The sequence below is a fragment of the Motacilla alba genome, chromosome 1A, assembly GCF_015832195.1.
Source record: "Motacilla alba alba isolate MOTALB_02 chromosome 1A, Motacilla_alba_V1.0_pri, whole genome shotgun sequence".
Lineage (NCBI taxonomy): Eukaryota > Metazoa > Chordata > Aves > Passeriformes > Motacillidae > Motacilla > Motacilla alba.
The window spans coordinates 58,055,907-58,074,893 of NC_052031.1; the positions used below are offsets into that span (position 1 = coordinate 58,055,907).

Sequence of the window (18,987 nt, forward strand, 5' to 3'; positions counted from 1 at the left end):
AGACCCGGGAGGCACTGCTGGCTCCAGCGGGGCCCCACCAGAGCTGGAGCTGTGGGATGCTGGAATGGTTTGGGGTGGAAGGGACCTTAAAAGCTCATCCTGCTCCACCCCCTGCCACGGGCAGGGACACCTTCCACTATCCCAGCTTGCTCCAAGCCCTGTCCACCCTGACCTTGGACACTGCCAGGGATCCAGGGGCAGCCCCAGCTTCTCTGGGCACCCTGTGCCAGAGCCTCAGCACCCTCACAGGGAAGAAGTCCCTCATAATAGCCAACCTAAAGTCTTTTCCTTTGAAACAAGTAAGAATATGCAGGCATCTTTGCCAAATTCTTACTTGTGTTCTGGGGAAAAACCCAAAACAATCCAAAAATACTAACAGGTGTCCTTTTTCCCCCTCCCTCCCAGCAATGTGGCACAAGATGGATGTGGAAGAAGATGGATTTCACACAGTTGGAAGCCGTGGCTTATGCACCAGAGGAGCTGCTGAACATTAAAGGCATCAGTGAAACCAAAGCTGACAAAATCCTGGTAAGGATGTTCTGGAACTTTAACCCAAGATATTCCACAGATTTGTTTCTGCTGCCTGGAAGCATTGTGGTGAATTTGGAAGGTCTCCAAAGGGCAGTAAAGGTGATTGGAGGTGTCACATGACTTGTGATGGGAAAAGGCAAAATGCATCAGCACAGGACTGAGCTGAAGGGGAGGATATTTCCATAAAACACACGAAAGGGATGTTGGAGCTTTTTCTTGGAGCAGAATTTCAGTTCTGTTCAGAGGTACCAACTTGTGCAAGGTCTATGAAATGTGCATGGAATGATACAGGCACCTCTCCACAAGGCAGGAAATACTAATTACTGGGGGTTAATGAATGGCATGAGCTCTCCTGGCACTGCTCAGTTAGGTTTTCCTTCAGGCTGAGGATGCCAAACTGGTTCCCAGGGTTTCACTACAGCCACGGAATTCCACCTGCAGTGGTCAGAGATCATCCAGATCACCACTGGCTCTAAAGAGCTGTAAAAGCTGCTTCAAGGTCAGCATTTTATTATTTCTCTTTCCTGCTTAAGCTCAGTTATTGGGGTGGTGTTACAGTCATATTTTCTGGAAAAATCCCTTTGCCCAGGATTCTTCTCCTGGGAAGCTGAGAAGCTTCAGAGAAAAAGGAAAACAATAATTATCTGATTTGCTTCTCCTGTGTTTTGCTGCTTTGGAATGTGTTTGGAGATCGTTTATCCAATAGGTGATTGTTTCATTGGTTTCATGTGAATTGTTTTGACTTATTGGCCAGTAAGGGTCAAGCTGTGTCAGACTCTGGAGAGAGAGTCACGAGATTTATTATTATCTTTTAGCCTTCTGTAAGTATCCTTTCTGTATTCTTTAGTATAGTTTAGTATAGTATTCTTTAATATAATATACTATCGTAAAATAATAAATTAGCCTTCTGAGAACATGGAGTCAGACTCATCATTCCTTCCTGCCGTGGGGCACCCTGCAAATACAATAGGGTGGCGTTTTCCCATTAGCTTATCTTTGCATGGAACCACGTAGAACAAGTCTTGGTTGGATGAAAAACCTCTAGGACTCCTCTTGAATAATTGCTTTTATTTTAAAAGCTGCAGAAATACTTTTTAACCCTTTTAGTCATGATGCAAGACTCAGAGTTGTCAATTTTTTGATGTGTCTGGTTTATTATGTCGGTGATATGTTTAGGGAAAACAAAACCAGGCTTCACCATCTCCCTATTCCTCTGGTAATCCAAAAATGAAAACAACTAATTTCAGCTCTTCAGCATCTTCATAAACACACTTGGACTTCTTATCCACAGCATGAACAAATCTCAGGATGAAAAGCAGTTTTCCCTCATAGTTTTGAAACTTTCAGCCAAGTTCAGTGTTTAACTGAGTCTCTACACATGTAATATTTTGTATGTAGGATAGCTACATGGATATCTGTTTATAACATGTGGCCTTTTAATTTTTATTAATAATTATTATTGTCATTTTCCTTTCAGGAGAAATAGAAACAGGATCTATAACAGAGTTATTCGGGGAATTCCATACTGGGAAGATGCAGCAGTGTCCCAGCCTGCAAGTCTCTGGTCAGGTGTGTGGTTCACCTCATTGTAATCCAATATTCAGACACCACAGCCTTGGGCTATTTGCTAATTTGGGCACTTTCCTTGACTTTCTAAGTGTCTTTCACTGTCTAGAGGTTGCCATTCCCTAAAACATCAGTGGCTTGGACTTAATTTGATCATTTAGTTGACTGCCTAAACTTCCCAGCTCAAAGCTGACCACCGGTTGTCTTGTGTAGAATCATACAATCCTGGAATCAGGATTAAAGTGACTGGAATCCTGGAATGGTTTGAGTGGGAAGGGACCTTAAAGCCCATCCAGTTCCATGGGCAGGGACACCTTCCACTATCCCAGGTTGCTCCAAGCCTCATCCATCTTGGCCTTGGACACATCCAGGGGGAAGCCACAGCTTCTCTGGGCAACCTCTGCCAGGGCCTCACCACCCTCACAGGGAGCAATTTCTTCCCAAGATGACATCTGTCCCTGCCCTGTGTCAGTGGGAAGCCAATCCGTGTTGTCCTGGCACTCCAGGGTGACAGGTATTGCAAAGGGAAGGTGTCAGAGATGGGCATCAGGAATGCTTCCTCTTGCTTTTTCCAGCTAAAAGGGAATTTAATCACAATAGCTTGGGATATTATTTGTTCTATGACCTCAGTGAGTGCATGTGGCCATATCTGCTGTATTTATGGATATTTTATTCCCTGTTCAATCCTTTTCTTCTCCTTTAGTTCCCCATAAACCATGGGGGCAGCAAGGGAAAAGCCACATCCGTGGACACAGAGGGGATCTTCCATCCAGAGCAGCTCCTGTCTGTGGCTGAAAGGTCAGTGAGTGGAAGACAGGAATAGATGGACTCACAGCTCAGCTGGAAAATGTTTTCCACAGGTCCTGGGGGTTCATCTGGCAGGTGTTCCCTTTGGAAAGCTCTGGTGTTGCTCCTCTCCCATTTCTGCTGCTCTCTCCCCACAGCTCTCATGTCATTGTCCCTTGGCACGAGGTGATTTCCCTCTCTTGCTGCTGGAAGGGACTGGGAGCTTCCCAAGCAGCTGGGGATAGGACTGGCTGCATCCTGACAGCTCTTTCTGAAGGGAATTGGATCTAATCCTGCTGGCTTCTCCCACAGCAAGGACTGCTCCCGTGTTCTCTGTCGCCAGGGAATGTTTGGCAGCCAAGTGAAGGAGAGGAAGGGAAATGATGCTTGCAGCAGGCACAGGTATGTCTGTGCTGGCCGTGTACAGGGTGTCCTTGGAATCGTGGAATCCTTCAGGTTGGAGGAGCCCTCTGAGATCACGGTGCCCAACCATTCCCCAGTGCTGCTGAGGCCACCACTGTCCCATGTCCCCAAGTGCCACATCCACACGGCTTTAAATCACTCCAGGGATGGAGCCTCCACCACTGCCCTGAGCAGCTGTGCCAGGGCTGGACAGCCTTTCCACTGTGAGACTTCCCAATATCCAGCCTAAACCTCCCCTGGGATCACGTCAGGCCATTTCCTCTTATCCATTTGAAATGGTTCCAATCATTCCCTTCTCTTTTCATCAGGTTGCATTTTTTCCCTCTGTTTTTATGTCTGCTGGGGATGTGAGTTTTTCTTCCAGTCTTTTGGCAAAGCTTCTGGCTAACTCCAGGAGCTCCAGGATTTTTTCCCCCTGATTTTGCAGGAATGGCCTCTGGCAGCGATGCCCTGGACAAGGTGGCCTCTGCCAGGGCTTTACCAGGGACCGCCAGACCCAGCTGCTGGATCAGGGTGAAGACAGGAAACTCCTTTTCTCCCCCTGAATGCCCAGTCCGTGTCCCTGAGAGGCTCCTTTCCTGCTGGCACTGCAGGGATACTCCCCAAGGCAGCGGGTGGAGGGAGCTGTGGGTGTCAGTGTGGGAACCGTCGGGACGCACCGAGCGCAGCCGGAGCCGTGGGAAGAGATCTCCCTCTGGGCTGCAGGCACAGGGCAGGCCCGGGAGCTTCCTGGGCAGTATTCCCATGGGAATTCCCTGCGTGCCTCCCTGGATCCCGCCGTGGACCCGGTGCAGAGAATCTCGGTGGCCACAGTTGGGAACTCAGTGAATTGGAAGCAAAGCTGAAGGGTTTGTCCATCAAGAGAAGTGGTGATTTATAGAGCAAAACAGAGTGGTATTCCACACAAGGGATTTGGGATTTGGGATGGTCCCAATCCATAATCCTTCTGTTCATTTTCTTTTGGATGCTGCAGCCTGCTGTCCTGAGGGAGCTGCTCCTTTCCATTTCCATTTAATTTTCTGTATTTCATTAATTCTCTGTGGAAATCTGCTTTTAATGAAAAGGCCCAGGAGGATACTGATGACATGCCTCAGGTGTGAGCTCAGACCAAGGCTTGTTCTGGGGAATTTAATCCCTGCACCAATCTCCCAGGAATCTCAGCCTGGATTTTCTTTCCCGGTTCTCCCAATTCTCACTTTGGAGGTGCAGTGCAGCCCTGCCCTGTGTATCTCCTAGATGAGTTTTGGGGTTAGAAGTGTTCTTTTATATTCTGCATATATATATATATATGTGTGTGTGTGTATATATATATATATATATATATATATATTATAATTTGATTAAAAAGAATAAAACCATATCAATGTGGCTTGGACTGGTTCATTTGCATTGGTTAATTAAAGCAAATCATTGAGAAGGGGTTTGAGCAGCCCTTGGTTGGAGCTGGCAGCTCTTCCTTGTTGTCTCTTCCTTCTCTGAGTTTCTTTGAATTATTTCTTACGCAGTTACTGCAATGCAGATACACAGTGAGGAGAAACAGCATTGCTGTCCTGCTGGATTGGGAAATCCAAGTCCAGTTCCTCAGAGGGATTGAGGGGATTAGGATCTGATCCTCAGGCTTGGATTTGGCAGCAGGAATTCAGTGAGGAGGGGAGAGGAAGATTCCCTAAAACTGGTTAAAGCCAATTCTGCTGGGTTTGGGTGCCCCCACCCCAAAAAATGATCCTGGTTAAAGGGAACTTGAGGAAGCAGTGGGACATGCTGGGGGGCTGTGCTGGAACCCCCAAACCCTGGGCAGGGATGGTGTGTAGTGCCAGACACACAGGAACACTATGGAAGGGGGGCTGTCACCTCCAAATTCGAGTCAGGAATGCTGGGCACTGCCAGCTCTTTGGGACACTGCCTGATCCAGAGAGTTTTCCTATTATTTTCTGTCCTGCTCAGTACCTGACACTTCATTAGAGACGCACAGGCTTAAAATCCTATGGGAGCAGCTGGAATCACAGCCGATCACCCAGAAGCCGGTGCAGGATTGGAAATGAGCTGTTCCACAGATTTATTTTTCCCCATGGGTTTTTAATTTAAAGCATGCCCCGACCCCGTACACTTTATTTTTGGGGTTTCTCCATGAGAATTATCTGCCTAGGCTGGATAAAAAATTCAAAACAAATTCCCCCGGCTCTGCGGGGCCCGGCGGGGTCTGGGGTGTCCCGGAGCCCCAGCGGGGCCGCAGCCGGAGCAGGAGCGGCAGCGCCGGGCTCGGCCCCAGCGCCCGTCCCGGAGCGGCTCCTCCCGCCCGCGGCGAGCCCGGTCCCCATTCCAGCGTCAATCCCACCCCGGTCCTCCGGCCCCGGGACCCCCAGCGGACACGGGCAGGGCCCACACCCGAAGCCCCGGTCCCAGGGCCGGTTCCAGCTCCGATTCGGCCCAGGTGTGAGGGGTGGGGCAGCGAGCGATGGGCCCGGCCCCATCCCGGGCAGGCCGGGGCTCCGTGAGGCGGACCCGGGGCGGAGCCGGGGCTCGGTGAGGCGGGGCCGGGCGGGGCCGCGGCTTCAGGGGCGGGGCGGGCCCGGCTCAGGTGCGCGGGGCCGCGGTCATTTAATCCCCGGAAATCTCCTCGGCCGCCATCTGCTCGCCCAGAGCGCGGTGCGGGGGGGAGCTCCCTGTGCGGGCAGCGCAGGTGAGGCGCGGGGGGGACCCCTCGGAAGGAGGGGCTCCGGGGGGAGGGGCGGAGAGGGGAGGGGCTTTCCCCCCTCCAGACCCTGCCGTCTCCTGCGGACCGCCTCCTCCGGACGGGCTCCGGCCCTCTCCCGGGGGGACCCCTCCTCCGGCCTGGGGGCAGGGAGGGAGGCGGGTGGGGTGGGGGGGAAGCAGAGGGAGTTCCGTCGCTCTGCAGCGTGAGCGCACATAAAAAAAATTACCAGAAAAACGAACGGACCCTCCCCTCTTGCCCCCCTTCCCCACCCCCGGTCCGCAGGAGGGGGTCCCCGGGAGAGGGCCGAGGTAGACCCCGTCCGGAGGAGGGGGTCCGGAGGAGGAGGCGGAGCCTGGAGGGGGAAAGGCCCGCCCTCCCCCGGAGGGGGCCCACCCCGACAACCCCCAGGCGCCCCCTCCGGACCGGGGGCCCTCCCTCATCCTCCAATCCACCTAGGACCCCCTCCTGAGGGGAGGGGCCCAGCCCCGACCCCGCAGTGTGATGTTGGGAAACCCGGAACCCCGGCAGTGTCGGGCGGTGTATTAGACTGGTATGGGGGGGACCCAGCGAGTGGCTCCGGCCCCTTGTTGGGGGACTCCAGCGAGGGCGGGGGGCGCCGGGCTCCGGCCCTCTGGGCTTTATTCTCCGGTGCCCGAGCCCCGCGGCTGCGGGGAAAGAAGGAGAGCGGGGAACGGAGAACGAGAATAGGGGAGCAGAGGAGGTGGTCGAGGGGAGGGTGACAAGGACAGAGGGCAGGTGGCGGGAGGTCGGGGTGTGCAGGGCACCAGGGCAGGGCACTAGTGGGAAGGCAGGCTGGAGGAGGGAGGGGAAGGATTGAAAGCAGGTTGGGGGGAAGGAGGAGGATGGGGTGGGGGGGAAGGTATCATGGAGAGGGGACAGGAGGAGCCGGGGTGAGGGGGGAAGGAAGAGTGGAGGAAGGAGGGAGAGGAGGGAGAGGTGCGGTAGGGTTGGGGTGTGTAGGGGGATGGAGGGGTAGGGGGGGACCCGGCCGGGGGGAGCTAGGGGGGAGAGGGAGAGGGGGTTGGGGGGGATGGTATAGGGGGGGTGGGGGAGGGGAGGAAGGAAGGGAGAAAGGAGAGGTATAGAGAAAATGAAGTACAGAAGAAAAGAAACGTAGAAATACAGAGAAAGTGAGATACAGAGCCCGCCTGGGCTACACCGGCCCGCAGCAAGACCCGAGGGGAGAATGATTCCACCGTTCCCGCCCTGCGGTTTAAATCTCCTCGGCCCCGCCCCGCGCAGGCGCTCTGGGGCCCCACGCGCCTCTGCCGGCTCCGCCTCTCACACCTGTGCCGGCTCCGCCCCGCCCATAACTCCCGGAGGATCCGCGCCCGCTCCGCTTGGTGCGGTGGATGCTCGGCCCGGGGTGGGGTGGGATCGTCGCTCGGAGCGCTGCGCAGAGCTTGAGACGCTGAAGTGGGGTCGGTACCGGGATCCGGGCCCGGAGATCTGGGTCCGGGTCCTGCCGGTGTCTGCTAGGGGACCCAGGCGGAGCCGCTTCTCGCTCGGCGGGCGGGGTGCGGAATTTGGGCTGGGGTGAGGACCGGGATGGCCACGGACAGGAGGAGCCGCTCCGGGACGGGCGCTGTGGCCGACCCTGGCGCTGCCGCTCCTGCCTGGGCCGGCGTGTGGCTGAGGTCCCGCCGCGGCTCCGGGTACGGTCCCGGTGCGGCCGCGGGGAGCCGGAGCTGTGCCGGTGCCGGACCCGGAGGAGGGCGGCGGTTCCCCGGAGCAGGCGCTGGATCGCGGCTGGAAGCGGGCGGGGCGCGTGCCGGCCCCGGGACCCTCCCGACGCCGCCGCTCCCTCAGCGCCGCCCGCGGCGCCGGCCCGTGGGGCGCCCCCTGGCGGACACGGAGCGGCGGCGCGAGCGCAGCGCCCCCTGGCGGGCAGCAGCGCGCTCCCGTGCGGGCCCGGCCCCGCAGCGCCCCGGGGATGCGGAGCCCCCCCGGCCCGGAACGCCGAGGTCACCGCACCGCCCTGGGCAGAGCAGCGCCCTCCGCCCCCTGCCCCCTGCCCGAGCCCCCGGGAGCTCGCGCTCCCGCGGAACGAGCGGCGCTGGATCGCCGCGGGCGGGAGGAGCCGCTCCGGGGCGGGCGCTGGGGCCGAGTCCGGACTGCGCCCGGTGCGGGACCGGGGCCCCGCCGGGGCTCGGTCCTGCTCCAGCCGCTCATCCGACATCTGCCGGGTGAGACTTGATGCTCTCCCTTCTCTCCTCCACTTTCTCTGTGGCTCGCACTCCCCAGTGGAGAAACCCGTGGGTTTAAAAAGCCAGAGAAAAGTGTTTGCTCTTTATTTCCGGAGCACAGGGGATTCCGGGTTGGAAAGAGCCACGAGGAGCGGCTCTAGAGCAGAACTGGCTGGTACCTCACATGACAGCACAAAACTCTTCCAATAACCCTGGTTTCCTGCCCTTTCCAGGATTTACCCATCAGCTGTAAAGGTGCTCATTCCATGTCCCTTTCCAGGGAGAAATGAGCAGGACAAGTCTTGAGGCATCACTTGGTCCAGGGCCAAAGTTGTTCTGGAGAGTGTCAGGGCTGGTCCCACCTGCAGAGGGGCATTTCCTGCAGGTGACTGTTCACAGCCCAAAATCACTGCAGGTGCTGAGGCTGGGGCCACTTTCCTGGCCCAGAGCTGCATGGAGGCCTTGGTGACTCCCGCTCCCTGCCAGGAATGTTCCTTGCTGTTTCCTCAGTGTGTCCCAGCTGGCTGGGAACATGGGGCTGGAGGAGGCGGGGAGCTCCAGGAAGGGAACCAGCACCTCTTGTCCTCGGTATTTGCAGGGGAGGAGCTGCGCCTGCAGTGTCCTGCCCGTGGCAGGCAGCGTGCCACACACACATCCCGGGGATGGGCACTGGGATGCCCGGGCAGCGCTGGGATGGGCGTGGATAAAGGCCTGCCCATGGCTCCTCGGCCAGGGGCTGCTCTGAACAGGCACCTGGAGATGCTTCAGCCCAGACAGACCCCACTGACACCCCAAAATTACCCTGAGGAACAGCTGGTGTTACCTGGGAATGTTGGCATAGTGCGTTAGCAGAGGGGCTCAGACAGTGATTCCCGGTGCCGACCTCCTGGAGCTCCCACACACCCCCAGGTAAGTCCCAGCCCCTCAAACCCCTTCCCTTCCAGCCTAGGGACATCATCCAGCAGCAGCATTAAAGTCAAGGGAATCTTCCCTCACAGAAATGAAGCCCCAGGCAATGCCCTTAGAGATGCCTTAAAAGGTCAGAGTCGGATGAAGTTTTGTTTGCATTAAGTTTGGAGTTTTTCAGGGAGCCAGCTGGAACCACAGAACTGATGGAAAGCTTTCACAGGTGGGTCTCACTGGAGGTGTGTTCAGAGGGCAGAAACAATCCCAAGGTTATTGTCAGAGCTCCTGGAAAGTAGATGGAACAAAATAAGGTAATTAATCTTCATTTTCTGGTCATCAGGGATAGATGGAGGGCTGAAGAGCAATATCTTTCCATTCAAACTTGTGTACTCCCAAGTGAATACTGGTTCCATTCTGACATAAATAGAAATGTGGGAAAAGAACAACAGATTGTGGACAGGAAAGGATGCTTTTTCTCCCATCTTTAAAAATTCACAAAAATGACTGGTTTTGCAAACAAACATTTTTCCACTTAAGACTTTCCAACCAACTTCATTAAACAGAAGTACATCACACTTGAGACACCTGTTAAACAAACTAGTACAGAAATACCATTGTTTCCTGCTGGTGGTGAGAAAAATTGCTCAAACCAAAATATTCTGTTCTTTACTTCCTCCATTAGAAACTCTCACACAAATACCTCTTCTTAGTTTTGTTGGTTTTTTTAAGTTATTTTTAATACCCTCTCCCTTACATTTAAAAATTTCCAGTAACTTCTTTGGGGGCAACTACACTTCCATTATACCAACCAGCACTGCAGGACAATAACATTACACCATCTTTTTTCATGGCTTGTGTTAAATTCAGTACAGAGAGATCAAATTATGGCCCGCCACATGCCTTTGGTAAAATTAAAAGTCTGGTGAGATCACATTTTCTTTAAACTCAGCCACATGTTGAACTCATGTCGTATTTTGAAGTTCAATTCTATACAAACTTCTTCAAAGCAAACAGCTGTCACCCCACGCAAATGGCAGTTTCTGAGCTGCTCCAGAAAAGAGATGAAAGGTTTGAACTTCAGAGAAGCTCTTCACATGCCTTGATCTCCATTAGATTTGTTTTTCAGATAGGGGGTAGAAAGTCTAGTAAATATTCACAAACCTACAAGTCAAAACAGTGATACCAGTGATAAATATTCTCAGTTTTTAAAAAACTTTCTGTAGTAACACATGTGGCTCATTTAAGCAACTGACGCTCTTCTCCTTTGAGGCGTTTTTTCCGGGGCTGTACAAAGTCATCATCTGAGTCATCGGTAAGTTCTGGATTATCTTTTTCACTCTGGCTGTTTGGCTGTACAGGGAACTTTCTCTCAGGATAAAGGTTCCTTAGAAGATCTTCAAAGTAGGCTTCAAGTTTCATGCCAGCATCAGCCACTTCTGAATCGGGCTGTTGGGTGAATTAACAACATCAGTGCATCGTGAAATAGCTTTGTACTTAGATCACATTAGGTTTTTTAGGTACAAACTACAAAAAAAAATCACTCATCAGCAGGAATGGCTGTGGAGCACAGGGCCCCAAAGAGCACAAAAATACAGAGTGAGGGCAGATTTTCCAGCCAACAACCACCAATGATTTTTTTCTCTAATGGGTGATCATAGAAGCCACTCACAAAAGCCACACTGTCTGGGTACTCAAAGCTGTATAAAGATTCTATAAACTTTTAAATCCTGACTGGAGTGGGAGCAGGGGGACAGAGTTGTGTTGTGCTGTGAAACACACAGATATGCCCTCAGGCTATTAGAAACTTCTCTAGCTTAGAGATCTTTTTAGTAACGGAGAAAATATTACTTGGTAAATGATGACTGCAACATGGAAGACTTAGCAGTCCTAAAGTCATCCACAGCCACCACAGCTACCAGTTTCCTGAAGCAGGTATCACCAGTGTAGGAGTCAGTCCTACCTCTCAGGATGACTGGATGAGAACCCCACACAGGCCACTTGGAAAAGCCTTTATTCCCAACTGTAATTCTCTCTCATTTTGTGGTCCACTCAGAAACTGAATCCCTATTTCACCACATATTCCCTTATGTGCAGTAGGGGATGATAACAATTACATGCATCTTGAAATCATAAGGGCTCCCAGAATGAAAATCCCACTGAATTTAAGATCTGACAAGCAGGACAAAACCAATTTTTAGATCATAATGCCCACCATTAACTTGTATGATAAGAATTGTCCTTTTCTTTAGCTGCTGTTGGCCTTTCAGCTATGTTTGTTACCAACATCCTCCCTTCTATGGAAAGATCTCCACTGCAGAGTTATTTCATGCCAGAGCAGTGTCAAATCTGATCTATGTTTTCACTGCACTGTTTATCTCATCATCAAAGTAAGTTTAATACAATAAATTCTTGTGTTGTAAGTTGTACCCCCATTACAGTTATACTGAAAACAACTAAGCCAACAAAGCTGATAAAGTATCTACTTTTCTAACCTCATTAAATTCAGCACAGTTTTGGAAAATCAGTCTGAAATCAGCCACAAAATCTTCTGGCTTTGTGTAGAATGAATTTGTCACTTCAAGTCTTTTCTTGATGGTTGACAAGTCCATAGGCTTCTTGATTATTTTGTAGTAATCAGGGACCTAAGTGGGGAAAAAAAAGTCCAAAATGCCATCATGTTCATCATTGTTTTATAAACCTTTAGATTTGAGGGAGTAGGCAAGATTTAGTCTCATCTTCAAAATACAACTCAAAGATACAAGAATTGCACTTTTAACATTATTGCAGACAGTTTCTGGAATAACAATGATGTATGACAATTTGTTGGCTAAAGTGTACTCTTTCCAATACCTATTTTAAAATCAAAGAGAAACACATAAAACCTCCACTAAGTGTATATAATAGAGCCAATCAGTTGGCTTGGATGTTATTTTCAGGTGTAGTCAAATAAGCTCTCTATTAAGTTTCAGTCTCAAGACCACCACACGAAATAAGACCTTTGAAACGGTGACAAATTTCAGAGATATCAATGGTTTTCATACCCAAACTGTGGCTGTAGGATAAAGAATTTTTTTCTTTAGAAAGAATAAGAAAGTAAATAAGAATGAAAGCCAGTAGTAATATATTTGTATTTTCTCCTACTGTCTCCTAACTGGATTCATGTTTTTAATACCTGAATTTAGTAACACATGAAGATAATATGAATAATCAATTAATCTCTTGTGCCATTTCTTATTATTAAACTCTGTGGAATGTTCTTTGGAATTCTTACTCAAATGGAGTAGAGGCTGCCTAGGAACATACTACTTTTTGATGAACTCTTTCCCCATTGACTTGTCCTTCCCTGCTGCCTTGTGATGAAGAACATCTTTTCATCTGATCACAGTGGTAGCTCTTTGTAGCTTTGGACTTCTACTGCACCCAGGTACTGTTTACCATTTAAAATAACAAATTTCAAGTCAATAAGAAATTCAATTTCGTACTAGTACTATGGAGTACCCCAATTCTCAAAATCAGGTAATGTTTGAAACCCCAAATATATCCCGATTTACCTTCTAAGTGATATAACTCAGGGTATGAAGTTAGCAGTGTTAGAACTTACTTTTTAAAACTACTTTTGAAGTATTAAGTAAAATCAGTTATTGTGGAATTTTACTAGTAAATCCCCTGCAACCCAATGCTTCAACTTTTAACTTCCCCCTTCAGACAGTCTGAATAAAACTAAACATGTTCAATGTGTTAAATGTCTGTGGAATTTGACTTATGATAATGGTCTTTAGAATGCCACTAGACACATGGTAAATGTGCTGCTAACATAAAATAGAAAGAAGTGAGGTACATACTGTGGGAGGAACTGGATCTTGAAAGGCAGGACTCATTTCATGACAGTAGAGGTATAGCAGCAGTCTTTCACACTTCTGTGCCAAGAAAAATAGATACCCAAGTAATTCAGGAATCCTACATGGCTTATTCTAAAATCACAAACTACAGAAAATACAGAACTCAGTATTCCCCCTTTTTCTTTGTGTATACAAATATATTGAACTGGATCTGGAGCCTTGAAAGAGATTCTAAAAATACTTCTGTGTGATTTTATGCTTCCTGATCCCTTATTAGAATCTTTACAGGGCTTATAACTTACATTTAATGCAAAATAGAGCACATGTAAATAATGGTGTGACAAAGTCTGTCCTCCACACACACACACACACACACACACACACAACTGATGTGATCTGTCCTAAGTTAAGAACACCAGGTGGGAATTGCAGGAGGAACTGTCTGGATGCTTGCATAATTAATGCATTCCAAGGCTGGGGGAGTGGTGATGGCTGTGATTGATCTGGGTACACATGGGCCTGCAAAAGGGTACAAAATGCTCCTGGAGCCCGGGCCAAATGGCAAACTGACCTCCCGAGGCTGCAGGGCAGCTTCCAGGTGGATCCCACCCCTGCAGGGACACCTGCAGGGTACATCCAGCCCGAGGATGGGAACACTCAGGTTTGGACAGGTGGGTAACACGTGGAGATAAAATCCTAATGTAGCTCCATGGGTGCTTTGCTGCTTTGCAGTTGTGCTTTCTGCAAACCTGCATGTCTCCAGCTGACCCTGTGTTACAGCCCTTCAGACCTGCTTATACTATACATTTATATATGCATTAGCAATATTTAGATACTGTGTTAGCAATAAATCTCATCATAATCACCCACATAATTGGTGTCATACTTCTTACACCTGTCTCCTCTCTACCACGCTTCCATAAATGGCTCTACATGTAGACTAAGACCCCAAATGAAATACTCATTTCAGTGTATTTACACGACCGAAAACAGGTAAACACTAGCAAAAGTTTCTAACACAGTTCAAAATTCCTTCGGCTTCAAAGTTTTAAATAATAATTTTATCCTCACCCTGCGGTCTATGGGTGCCAAACTCATGGTGTCTTCCAATTTTCTTTTTTCAGAGCTGTGAGCAGGTTTATCACAGTCATATTCAACTTCTGGCTTGGACAAATCCCGACAGAATGTACAAATCCACTCCCCACTAAAGAAGACAAACAGACACACTGACTTCAGTAAGAGAGCACTCCTTTGCCAGAAGGCATTCCACATATTTCTGGGTAAATCCCTCATCTGTGGGGTGGGTTTTCTCTGCATCTCTGTTTTCTTGGTGGTGGTACAAAAGGCTTCTGGCAAAAATGCTTTGTTTCCTTTTAGTGTCACTGGTGCCATTAATAGTGTCCTAGCAGAAAGACAGACAGATGGTCTCTACCTTTGTCAATACCGAATTTCTTCACTTGAGCTCACAGGATTTAAGGATGGCACTATGAAGAGCCCTGTACAACCATATCTACAGAAAGACTGAAGGAGTCATATGGGCTGAAGGCAAAGGATTAGTATTATATGGTGAGAACTACGTGCCCTTTACAAGCTTGATCTACAGCACATTACTAATCTACAGAGATTACCACAAGCAGGATTCTTTATAAAACTGAAAATTTTTCACTCCCTAAAACATTCAGATATTCATGATTTTACCAGTCTGCATAAGAGAATACTGGAGATTTAAAGGTCAGCATGAGATTATAAGATAATTAGTTCTGCAAGTTATTGTCTAATTGTTAAACACAATTTATGAACTTGAAAGTTTTGAAAAAATACTATTAAGAGTCTATTTTTTTACTATAGTTCTCTACAAAAAGAGAGAAACTGCACGCTTGCAGATAACCACCAGAGGGCTGAATCATTACACAATAGACAGAATTCAGCAATAACCAGTTACCAAATGCATGCATTTACCCAGAGGTATGCTATGATAAACAGAGCCTTCATAAATGGGAAATAGTTTCTGCAGCACCCTTTATTTCATTTCAGTAGTAAGGCAGAAGAATTCACAGATTTAAAAAAGAAAAATCTTACTGTTTTCTATTCAGAGGGATGTAAAGATTTTCACCATCTGCCAGTTTTAGCATGCAGTGGTGAATGATGGGCATTTTGCTTCAAGAAGAAGTTTTACTTTCTACTGTTTTAACTTCACAGAGTGATTTATGACAGTGTCACCTCTGTGCCTGGACTAGCCTCACAGAATTGATGTGGCAGATACACAAAAATTAATACAGGCTATGACCTAAAGATCTTGAGATACAAGAAAACAAGAAACAGATTAGAGGAATGATGCATTAAAATATCCAAGAATCAGGAAGAATGTGATATGTTGGAGTGAAGGAAAAAAGATGCTGTGGCCTTATGAATCTTCGTGGGAACATTGTTTTAAACGGAAAGAGGGCAGATTCAGACTGCATACAAGGAAAAAGTTTTTTACAGTGAGGACTGTGAAACACTGGCACAGGTTGCCCAGAGAGGTGGTAGATGCCTTATTGCTGGAAATATTCAAGGCCAGGTTGGATGGGGCTCTGAGCAACCTTGTCTAGTTGAAGGTGTCCCTGAGCATTGCAGGAGGGTTCAAATTAGAGAGTCTTTAAAGGTCCCTTCCAACCCAAAACATCCTGTGAGTCTATGAACCTATGAAATTGCTCTATCCACCTGAAACAGGAAAAAAAGCAACCATGAAAGCAGCAGACTGACACCCCGACACAATAATAACAGAATTATTTTGTGTGTTTTTAAAGGAACTAATGCTAAGAGACTAAAGTTTGTTTGGCAGACTTAGAGTTGGGAGAAAAAAACGCAAGCAACCCCATAAAGATGAGAACAAAAACCTGATACATCAGAAGTCAGGAGGAAACTTCACCTAACTGTGCTCTGGAGCCCAGGAACACAATGAACTGTAGTGATATGCACCTTTACAGATCTGAACACCTGCCACCGAAGTGGTTTTTGGTTCTCTTGCCCTCAGACTTCATTACCTCAGTTTCCACTGAATGACCCAGTAAAAATGAAACATTTTACAGACTTGCTATTGAATATTTAATTTTAATAGAAACAAAGTCTTGTAATGCATAGTTATCTACCTGCTTCAAGATTACTTTTTGTTTCCTTGCCAGAAAGAGTATTTATTAATTTAAGTGCCTACTGTAGCCTTACTGGGTTTTCCTTATGGCATAAAGCTGTAATGTGGCATTGTTTTAATTTAAAAATCCCTGGAAATTGAAGTTTCAAAAAGTAAGAGAAACATTTTTACTGACATTTAAAAGAAAGATATACTTCCAGAAGTATGCCTGTTCAGAGTAGCACAGAGATGATCAACCTGTTAATCTAAGTTGCTATCCAAATGTTTTACACCAGTAAACTATGCTGATATTTAATCAGAAAACCTAATATTTATAATAGCATTAATCAATGAGCATGTTATGACCAATGTTTTTATCCTTCAATACAAACAAGCTTATTGCATGACATTTCCAAGCTGGGGCATTGACAAATGCCCTTTATTTTAATAAAAGACACTAATTCCAGAAGCAAAGGCCAGTAATGCTTATAACAGTAATCCACCTAAGACTCGATTTTGAAAGTCAAAAAACTGAGCAATGGTTTTGTAACAGCCAACCAAGAAAGCCTAATGCTTGTTTCAACACTGACTGTTATAAAATATGTCAGTCACTACACATCCCATGCTTGGAGTGTAGCCATGCTTAGCACTGAAGTAATGTATTAATACTATATTAATTCAGATTTTTCCTGTAGACATGTCTTAATTTTTCTTTTTTTTAAAATCATTATTATTAAGAAATTTAACTATTTTCAGTCACCCTTAAAACATTTTATGACAGACTGCTAAATCTGTGTCCCAGTTTTAATAATAGATGCTCTAGATGTGATCTTTCTTAATTGTCAAGTAAGTGAAGAGTTTTACTAGATTTCATAGAAAAATATACAATTAAGCTGAAGTTTCATGAAAATTCAGATTTTCTCCAACTAATAAAACTCCTGGATATAAGACTTGACAGGAAGCACTGCTCTTCCTCTGAGACTGAAACTTTTTACCCTGGGTTTCATGATACAAGTCTAATGTCTTCTAGTGCAATTTTAAATGGAATTTAAAAAGTCAATTACCTTGGAAAGCTCATCAATGTAGGGACATGACAAGAAAGATGGAATACTTTGGGACACTTCTCACAGCAAAGGAGCTTCCCTCCATTTTGACATACAGCACACCAATCTTCATTGGGATCATCCTCTTTTCTGCCCTCAACAGTGTGGGAGGGTCCCATCCATCCTGTTTTCCCAGGGAACATGTTCTCCTGCAGTGTCCCTGGCTGGTCATCTGTGCTGTCTGGTGCATCTGTTCTTAGCATAGCTTCCTCAGAAGTGGAACTGTGGCTGGTATCCAGCAGCAAGGAAGTAAGTATGGACTGCAGGAAGAAACAAAGGAAGTCAGATTACAGTTATTTATGTGAATTTACATGACCCTAAAAATGTGCTAACTGACCCGAATAACAGATTTATATACCAGCAACCATACAACTTGCTACATGCACTGCAGAAATTACTAACACTCTATAACATAGGCAAATGAACACAAGATATTAGCTATGAAAGGCTATTTACTGCTCCACCAATAAAAAACTCATCTCTGATGGCCCAAAAATCTAGTACCTTGTTAATGGATATTCCTGCACTATGACTAGAAACACTTCCTAGCAGCACCTGAAAATTTAATCTCTGCTAGTTATTCCTGGATTTCCCAGGTTTTCAATGGATAAAAGCAGTCTGATCACACCATTTAATTTAATTGGCAGTAGAGCTAGTTTGATTTTGAATTTCACCTCTTTCTTACTTAGCTTTTCCCCTGAAACAGTTCCCAACAGAATGTGAGTAAATTATTTCAGTCCCCATAAATACAAAACACCCTCCAAAGAGAAAGGAGCTCTTTCTAGCAGTAAACATTACATTCCGAGGCCGGGATTCCTCCTCCGTCTCTTCCTTCACTACAACAATTGGGAAATCAAAGTTCTCGTTTGATGCACTTGACTCCTGTTTAATTCTGATCGGCTCCAACATAACAACAGGGACTTTGTGTGTAGAATCAGCTCCTGGTGGCCTGCTGCAGGAGCCAGAACTGTAAATGACAGGAAGAGGCAGGAAAAAAAGGAAATTGGCAGTCAAAACTGGACTTTAATGGCTGCACCATTAAAATTTGAGAATTACTCATGGTTTGACCCATTAGTGCAAAATTTGCAAAGCTCAGTTTCTTTCAAATCATGCACAAAAAAGCACCTTCACTGAACACTGTAAACCACACAACCAAATAAGGCAGATAAAATGCATATTTACATTATCTTGGAAAACTTTCTTAAGAGCCTTGCAGCTTCACCCTTGAAGCTTGGACCCTACTTTTAGAACTAGATCTATCTTTTTTCATGTATTTAGTCCTAATAGGATGAGAATGGACAATCAAACTTTAAAATACTTGCTTATCTTTTTAAATAAAAGTGAAGAATTTAAATCTAACAAAATTAATTCAAGCAGCAGCATATCAAATCACATTTTTAAATGCAAGTGAAGACTCTTCAAACAACCATTTAAATTGTTCATTTAAATGAATGTTCTGTTCATAAGAGTCCTTCACAGAATTTACCATGTAAATGGAATAGAGCAAAAGGTATTCCAGATTAAAAAGCACCTGCATTTCCAGCTCAAGTAGGATGAATATCATCTGATTTTTCTCTGCATGAAAAATTAATCTCATGTCAGATGTATGCTCTAATTTATTGCCACGCATTAATGGATATGCACTCTTTAAACAACGCTGTGTAAATGTATTTGTTCATTAATATTCCATCAGTAAGGGATAAAAACATTTGTGTAGACTCTCAGTAGATATCTAGTGCTCACTTAACTGTATTGCAGCAGAAAATGCTTAATAACCCTCTTTGTAGCATCAGTTCCTTAAATCTGGAGTCATTTATGGTTC

The 18,987-nt window shown here is 46.8% G+C and overlaps 1 protein-coding gene and 1 pseudogene across 1 annotated transcript in view; one reads left to right on the forward strand and one right to left on the reverse strand.

Moving 5' to 3' along the window:
* Positions 1 to 423: 423 nt before the first annotated feature.
* LOC119708469 lies at positions 424 to 4,631 on the forward strand (annotated as a pseudogene).
* Positions 4,632 to 9,106: 4,475 nt separating this feature from the next.
* The window catches only part of TRIM24 (tripartite motif containing 24), a 55,372-nt gene continuing 45,491 nt past the window's right edge, over positions 9,107 to 18,987 (reverse strand). The window contains exons 14-19 of the mRNA XM_038153786.1: positions 17,964 to 18,132; positions 17,127 to 17,425; positions 14,025 to 14,157; positions 12,957 to 13,031; positions 11,607 to 11,756; positions 9,107 to 10,560 (exon numbers count right to left, since the gene is read on the reverse strand). Of these exons, the coding sequence (XP_038009714.1) occupies positions 10,351 to 10,560; positions 11,607 to 11,756; positions 12,957 to 13,031; positions 14,025 to 14,157; positions 17,127 to 17,425; positions 17,964 to 18,132 (1,036 nt within the window). The 3' untranslated portion in view covers positions 9,107 to 10,350. The remainder of the gene's footprint in view (positions 10,561 to 11,606; positions 11,757 to 12,956; positions 13,032 to 14,024; positions 14,158 to 17,126; positions 17,426 to 17,963; positions 18,133 to 18,987) is intronic.